The sequence below is a fragment of the Cherax quadricarinatus genome, chromosome 8, assembly GCF_038502225.1.
Source record: "Cherax quadricarinatus isolate ZL_2023a chromosome 8, ASM3850222v1, whole genome shotgun sequence".
Classification (NCBI taxonomy): Eukaryota; Metazoa; Arthropoda; class Malacostraca; order Decapoda; family Parastacidae; genus Cherax; species Cherax quadricarinatus.
The window spans coordinates 43493281-43502209 of NC_091299.1; the positions used below are offsets into that span (position 1 = coordinate 43493281).

Consider the following 8929-nt stretch of genomic DNA (forward strand, 5'->3'; position numbering starts at 1 on the left):
AATTAAACCTTTATTCAAATAATTCTAAAATAAATGACAAATAGAAAGCCTACATCTGCATAAATTGAAATTCAACACTCATAATCATATATCAAAAACTGCTCTATACTCATCATGTATCAAAAACTGCTCTATACTCATCATATATCTAAAACTGCTCTATTCTCCTCATATATCCAAAACTGCTCTATACTCATCATATATCACAAACTGCTTTATACTCACCATATATCAAAAACTGCTTAGCTTATACTACACAATTTTTTTTTTTTTACCTCAATGGCCCTCTCCCACCATTGCAATGTGACCCAAAGAAAACACATTCACCATCATTCATTCAATGTCTTTCCGGATGTGTGCTCACGTCACACTTCAGATTACCCTCTAACTGCAATATCCCCACCTCTCTTTCATAGTTCAGGTACTGCTCTTTCTACCTCCATGACAGAAGTCCAACTAAGCAGTTTCCCTGATAAAAATTACCTTGCTCACACTCCAACAGCACGTCCATTAAAAACCACTTGTCTCCAGTCTCTTCTGTCATGCTTGTTGGATGCTCAAGACCCTAAAACTCAAAGCCTTTTACCCCCTCCCTCCAATCTTCTATCCGTGTTTCAATGTATATTACTGTATTACAACTGCAATTCATCTCAAACGAGTCACCAAAAAACAGAAGTTAACCATCAGAACTATAGTAAATTAAGTTTAGACAACCCTCTCCTTCCCTTATTCAAAGCTAAAAATTCACTGAAGATACAAGCCATTCATATATTTTAATGTTCACTCTACATCACCAAAATACTGAACACTAACATTAATCCTCTTTTTCTTCTTCTTTCAATGCACCAGCCGTATCCCACTGAGGCAGGGTGGCCCAAAAAGAAAAACAAAGGTTTCTCTTTATAAATTTAGTAATATATACAGGAGAAGGGGTTACTAGCCCCTTGCTCCTGGTATTTTAGTTGCCTCTTACAACATGCATGGCTTATGAAGGAAGAATTCTGTTCCATTGCCCATGGAGATAAGAGGAAATAAATAAGAACAAGAACTAGTAAGAAAAGAGAAGAAAACCCAGAGGGGTGTGTGTATATATATATGCTTTTACATGCATGTGTAGTGTGGCCTAAGGGTAAGTAGAAGTAGCACGACGTACCTGAAATCTTGCATGTTTATGAGACAGAAAAAAAGACACCAGCAATCCTATCGTGTAAAACAATTACAAGCTTCCATTTTACACTCACTTGGCAGGACAGTACTACCTCCCTGTTCGGTTGCTGTCTACCAACCTTGGATTAATCGTTTCCTTTGCATAATATGAGCAATACTGAATCTAGGTAGAAACTTCAAACACTCAACACCTGGAATGGCCACCCAGAAGAAACTGCAAACCATAAAATACTGACCAAATTCAACAGAAATATAAAGTAGTATTTGAACTCCACATACTCTTTGCATATAGTAAAACCTTAATGTTATGGACCTCAATATAACAAATCTGGGATTTAATGGACAAAATCCAGGCAATGGACCAGATTAGTTTTTTCCAGAATTGTCTGTTATGATCTGGGTTAACTGATTTTAACAAAGTTGTTTCCAGAATTGTCCATTGTTACAATCCCTTCACAGATTTCTAGAGCTGTCTGTTACTGTTATGATCATAGCACAGCAATCTCATTATTGGGTTTTAACTGATAATTTAAATTACAGGATGCCCTCTCCTCTTAAGTCCATTAAATCCGGATTTCACTGTATTATTCTATACATGGTTACCACACTGAGCTTTTTGTTACTTGTTTAATAAAAAAAATGCATAACAGTTATGCTTTAACCTCCACAAACTACAGTAAATACTTGTTATAAGTTTGTTTTTGTAATGCCAAATTATCATGAGTGTGTGTTTCAACACCATAAACTAAGTATGAACTTAATACTATATTTAGAACACAGAAAAGATGACTGTTACTGAATGCTTACAAGTTAGTAAGATTTACCTACCACCTAAATGAGCAATCCTGCCAGGCTGAATAAATTAAATTAAGAGTAAAGTGCTTGCATCAGCATTAGTTCTGCCCAAAATGGTATGCAAACTATGGACCTTGCAGTAGTACTGTAGTACTCTTATTTAGTTCTAATTCTTTATTACAAATCATGCTCAACTTTTACTTCATTTACTGTAAATATTATTCATTTTTAAAACCATACTATATGAAAATAGTCAAATTATTCCGTATTCCTCTCCCATTTAACTTGTGTGAATTACTCAAAGCCACACTTCTCTCCCACTTTTTCTGCTTTCCTCTCCTTTTTCTCTTGAATTTCCTTGTATGCATATTACTGTCATCATTTGTTAAACAACAATAGCAAGCACACTTACAATTTCTCACTTTTGCATGCCTGTTGTTTTATTATATCTATTATTACTCTATCCTCTGTGTGCCTTACACAAAATAGATCACTCGTAAGACACCAGTTACACGTGCACATTAGCGTTATAATTATGTACTCTGAGAATAGAATGTGGAATAATTTTGGCACATATGAATAGGAAGAAAATCAGTACTTTAACAGAGGTGTCAGCTGAAAGAGGTGTGTTTAACATTTACCTGCTTTGAATACTGAGTTCACCCTATTCAAGTCCCTGTTAATCTGCTGGATTTTCATCTGTCAAAAAAAGGAAAAACACTGATAAACAAAAGTAATACATGCCTTCATACCCAAGACTGGTGTGGTATGAACTCCCCAAGCAGCTGACTTGTATATAAAAGCTTAAATGTAAGTACACTTGTAGGTAAGTTGTTTTTAATATGGTTATTAGCAACAAAATATAATGAAATCTGAAATTGTGTGTTCAAGCTTTGTAATCGAAGAAAATTTTTGGATTATATGAAATATGCTATATTTACTAGTATAAAATTCAATTCCTTACAGGTATTAATATAGGTTTACATGTTAGAATCAACCAGAAGTCATTACTGCTTGGGAATGACACAGTCCCAATGGTATAGCAGGGTTCAAAAAAAATAAATTATAAAGGATCTAGCACCAAACTTATTATAATAAAATAATAATCCCAAATAAAAGAGAAATTGCCATTAGTACGAGTAAAAATGTTCTACGTAGAATATGAAGGACTCGAATATTATGTAAAAAACAAAATTAGGAAATGAGTTTCTAAGCATGGATCAATAAGCTGGAAGTACAGCATACATAACCACATTTTATGACCAGCAATATAAAAAATAAGCAGTGTACTACTACATATAGCCTAAACAAATAAGCAGTAAAATTACAATAGAACTGTACTTATTAATCATATTTGCTTAATAAAATAATGTGAAGCAGCAGCAGCTATACCTATATCTTTCTAGCTCTGTTAGCCCTTTTCACAATTAATTTTATACTGAATGCATGTTTTCTATGAAGAAAAAAAAAAAAGTCTGACCAAGAGCAGCATTAAAAATAACTCAGGTCAGGTCATAACAGCTAAGAGTGGTGATAGTCATGGCCTATTTAACCCTACACAGAAATTAGTTTTCCACTCTCCAAGGTATAGCTAGGCACTGACTGGTAACACTGTTATCTTTATACTCACCTGTATATACAGTAATATTAGTATTTATTATGTTAAATAAACAGACTCTAGAGCAACTAATAAGACACTTGTTAAAGCTCCTGGAGAGAGATGCAGCAAATCTCTCATTTATTGCTTGTGTCCTTTTACCAAATGTTTTGTTGGTAATTTTATCAACTTGGAATGAGTGTGATACTTGACACTTGTGTGTGGAATTTTACTTGTCCTAATGTTCTCTCACAAACACAAGTTATTACTAATGCACCAAATGTGATGACCAGCCTTGCAAGAAAACTGCACGGCTGGACTTTAATCCAGTATCACTTCTAATGACTACTCAGGAATCTCTTGTTGGTCAAGAACATCTTAAAATTTAATGCTTCCATACTATTCTTTTAACAGTAGTCTGTACTAAAATAACCAATGACAGAGTGGTTCTTCTAGCATGCCAGTACAACCTGTATAATACATAATGCTCGATGAAAAGTGTTTTTTTTTTTTTTTTTTTTTTTTTAGAAACAACCACGAGCTGAGAGATTGTCTTGTGCAAATAACTCTCTTCCTTATGGTAACTGACAGAGGTTCTGATGATGTTCAGGTACCTAGCACACCTTCTCTGAAGTTAAACTTGAGTTCCATAGTGAACTACTACTATGCATCAAATGCAGAACATTAGGGACTTCTGTGCCAGCCCTGGTGTGTGAATGTCTCGCTCTCGCCTGAATAACAGTGACAAATTTTCCCCATTCTTCCTGGGACAGCTGTTATCTTATTCTGCTCACCGGGCACATCAGCTCCATTTTTTTTCCATTCTGCAGATACTTCCTGGTTATGGTGGAAGGCCAGCTACTTCACTCAGGTGAGGGTGGAGGTGTTCTTCTCTGCTGGGCTTAGGCAAGGAGTCAACCTAATTTAATTGGGAACTTGTTCATTTTTCTATTTGCAAAGGGTGCTCCTGTTCCTTAGTATTTCATTGCCCAGCTTTGAACAACACTTATTCCCTGTACATTTTTGTGCCAGCCTTGGTAGTGTGAGGGCATCTGGCTTTTGCCTGGGCATCATTGATAAGTTTTCCCATTCTTTCTGTGATGCATGTTGTTGTCCTATTCTGCCTGCTGGGCACTTTAAAAGATGGGCATCATTCATCAGCTTTACTTTTCTGTACTGCAAATATTTACTCATTTTGGTGGGAAGCCAGTTATTGAACTCGGGTGGGGGATAGGTGTCCTGCTCTGCTGGGGCTTTGGCATAGGGAGGTCTACTTGACCTAATTGGGAACCTTTCTTCCTGTTTCTTTTTGGAAAGGAAACTTGTGTTCTCTTTTCTTTCATTGCCTAACTTTGGGCAACATTTCTTTCCCATACACATAGGGAAGCAGGGCTCGATACGGCATAAGCTGTCAGTAGCTCTTAAAACTCAACATAATGATGCGGAACACTGCAGCTAACTGTGCCAAGACCCTAAATGGATCCTTGTACTTTGAGTGTCTGAAAGATGCTTGCCAGTATGTCTTTAATGCATCTCCTCTTTGGTCATGCTCCACAAGGTCAGAAACTAAGGATAAACAGGACTATGGGGTGATGATGTAAAGAAGTGCATAAACTGAAAATGTGTGCCTTTACTTCCTTCAGTGGTTGCAACTACTGTCAATGGTTTGACTGGAGATATTCAAGGAAGCTCATCAAAATGGTGAATCAATATTTAATACCAGGAAATTTGTAGAGGGTAAAAATTCCAAGGTATGGATGTCTAATGATTTTCTGGGCTCAACCCTTCAGTGTGATGAAATAAAGAGGAGCCTTCACCGAAATCATTGCTAAGGCAACAGATTTAGGTGAAAATTCAACGAGTTGACTGAAGACCAAGAGCCAGCGTTTCTGTGGAAGGGCTGTGAATGATCACATGTTGAAATAACGCTGAACTATGGAAGTAGGCCAGGATTAATAAAGTAACAAAGAGAGCCCTAGAAACAAGTTTCCATCTTGAACTTGGAAGATCATGTATTGTAGTTATATCAAGTCCAGAATTAAGCATGATTTTTCTCTTGCATGCCAGGAAACACGCATGGTAAACCTTGGATGTATCACTTCCCCCCCCCCCACTCCTATTCTGAACGAGTTCCAGAACTACTGGTAACAACTGAAGTTTCTCAGGATCCGAGACCATGACTTAGGGAGGGAGGATGGAAGAAATAATAATGGGGAAATTTACCTATGAAGAATAAAGTTTGACTTTTGACATATGGCAAGAGAAAGAAGAAAGTCTGAAGCTGTCTAAAATGTAAAATGCCTCCCCAGTCACCCTCTTATGTATCATGGAAAGGAATTTTGTCTTACGGGGGCCCAGCTTAAGCAGCTCATGAGTTTTCCAAGAACAGATCTGATGTGCCAAAACAGAAAAGACCCTTCTTTTGTGTTCCAAGTCAAAATTTTCAAAGAAATTAAATTCTTTCTTTGGTTTTAGTGTGTAAGACAGTGCCATCTGCATGAGTAAATGCAAGTTTTTTTAAGAAGGATTCTTGTGCCTCTTACAAAAATCTATGGATATTGACACAGAAAATTATGGTATTCTATGATTTGGAATCTCCCTAGCTGGTATAGCTTAAGGAAAGAATTAAGCCTTTTTGTAACTTAGTTCCAATGTATTCAGATGCTGTACTAACAAACCAGATAGGAATGCTGACTCATTAGTTTACAAATGCAACTGAGCTTGCTAATGAAGGTAAATCTGAGTCCTGATTTCATAGAATCCTAATTATATTATTTATTAGGCACATCAAACCAGCCTCATCATTAAATTGCCTACAAATTTAATTCAAGAATAGTACCATACTTCTTTCACTCTGAAAACATGCTAGTATAAAATAAACCAAAAGGCTTGCATCTTGGCTCCTAATTGTGGGAATGAGGGCAGAGTCTGTGAGAAGACTTAACCACTCTAGAAACAAATGTATACGAGGGGAACTTACTGAGCTGTATTCAACTTCTCCCACTTCCACGGAAACTCTGCCTATAAAACTTTTAGCTATACTCGAGACTTATTCTTAATGTGCTTTATTCCCCCTCCCCCAATGTTAACCCTTAAACGGTCCAAACAGGTCGACGTTCAAATTCGTAATGCTACAAAAGTAGATCTACTTTTTTTTTTTACATATTTTCAAATACATATAAAAAAAAAGTAGATAAAAGTTTTTTTTACACATTTTCACATGTAAAACGAAAAAAAAAAGATCTACATTTTTTTACATACTTTCAGATGTTGAAAAAACGTATATATACGTTTGGACCATTTAAGGGTTAATCAGTCTGCTGTCTAACCAATATTAAAACAAAAGGGTTCATGAATCATTTGCAGTAAACCGTTATATTAAGAATTACAAAGTTCCTATGTTAACTTGCTGGTATTAAAGGGCGAGTCCACTTGTTTTTCAGGCAGGTTAAGCCCTTTGATATTTTTATGAAGCTAGTAAGAGCCTTAATCTTGCCAATGGAAATTTCATTGCCAACTGATTATTTGGTCTTCAAATAGGAAGGATTTCTTCCTATTAACACTCAAAGTGTATGACAGCCTTCATCAGATCCTGTCTGAAAGTGGAATGTTGATAGGGACTCTAAGGGGGCATGAGGATATATCTTATGGAGGTTCCTATATCATTTATGATAATTTGATGAATATGTTTATTCAAGTTCAAAACTTTGGATTAACCAGTGGAGACTAATAACCTGGAGAACATAGTTCAGGACCATCACATGACTGCATGATCGTGTGTTCTGTCAAGAGCTACTTAACTGATGGGAATAACTTTGAGAATGGTTGTTGCTCATGGGCTCAGGCCCCTTAACAGCCTAGAAACATAAGCATTTAATAGAAAATGAAGGGTGGAAGGGCAAGAAAGTGGTAGAGCCTAAAACTAGTTTTATGCATTTCTAGGGTTTGAGAACCTGTTCACAAAAGAGGCATAAAAATGAACAAACAAATGACTGAGGAAACTATTAGTTATATATTAAACCATGCTAAAAATGAAAAGCCAGTGAAAATTAATGCAGAAATTGACCTAAGTCAAGAAGGTTTGTCTATGTAAAGCAGTAAGGCAGAAACATGAGTTACAAACAAGCACAAACAAAGTAAAATAACATACAAATGCCAGTCAAATTTTGTTTAAAATGTTGCCTATACTAACACATACATTAGAGCCATGCAATTATTAGATTTTCCACTGGGTGCAACAATCTTATGAAATGTACAAACTAAATCAAATGAGAAAAATAAGAAAAATATATTGTCAAAAACATTTTTATTCAACTTCTTTCTCTTCCCATTCTTCGGCAATGACTTGTGATACAGTATCCCATAATATTTAGTAAAAAAGCAGAGTTGTATCTGGCCGAGTAAGAGAAACATTATTTGATATATTAATCATGAAACATGCCATTACGAAAAATCATTAGGTACTCTTCTGTGAGACCCTAATTAACTTTTCATGCAAGAACAAATGCCCCATTAACTGGTTACCAGCAATGCGTGCCAGTTTTTATTTACGGGCGTTAGTGTGTTACCTGGCAGAGTGGTTGCCGGGTGGAGGCAGGCTGAGGGGGCGTTGGTTGTCCTTCACGAGTGTACGACACGAGGCAAGGCGAGACTCCAGTGCCTGAGATACCATTACCAGCCTTGTTAATGTTAGCTAGAGCAATTATTTCATACTATATTTACATTTAGTAATCATTAATATGTAAATCCAAACTTTATTAGTTCTAGGATCAATAGAAAGATAGAGGTAACGAGACATCATTTAAATTAATTTTAATGATGTACATGTAGCAATACTTCTATAGAATTTTCTCAAAATTATCCCACTGACACAGTAATACTTTGAAAATTTCATAATAAAAATGTTACAAGTTAGGGGTTAATGAAGTTTAAAGCTACTTCAATCAAATTAGTTAATATAGCCAAATGCACAACATAGCATGTACTATACATACAGTATCTCATTAGAAAAGCTAATAGCCATTATATAGGGAAAAGTGTCAATGTCTAGAAGTCATGCTTTTTTAAATAAAATCCTATAAATCAATATTCTAATGAGAAACTGTCATCAGAATATTGTGTTTACTTCATGTAATGTAGTTTTAATTCAGGTCATAAGCTCTGAGAAAAATAACTTTCAGAGATTAATACAATTTCACGAAATTCTCTCAGGAAAATGCAAATGAATTCGGAATGCTCACACTCTGTGTGTGGTGTGTGTGTGTGTGTGTGTGTGTGTGTGTGTGTGTGTGTGTGTGTGCCCGCGCGTGCGTGTGTGCAGCTTGTGTGTGTGTGTAGCGTGTGTGTGTGTGTGGCGTGCGTGTGGCGTGT

General features: G+C 36.1%; 1 protein-coding gene across 1 annotated transcript in view; it reads right to left on the reverse strand.

Annotated features, from left to right (window-relative positions):
• The window catches only part of LOC128685273 (nuclear distribution protein nudE-like 1), a 140977-nt gene that overhangs the window by 19409 nt on the left and 112639 nt on the right, over positions 1–8929 (reverse strand). The window contains exon 6 of the mRNA XM_070082743.1: positions 8128–8219. Within this exon, the coding sequence (XP_069938844.1) occupies positions 8128–8219 (92 nt within the window). The remainder of the gene's footprint in view (positions 1–8127; positions 8220–8929) is intronic.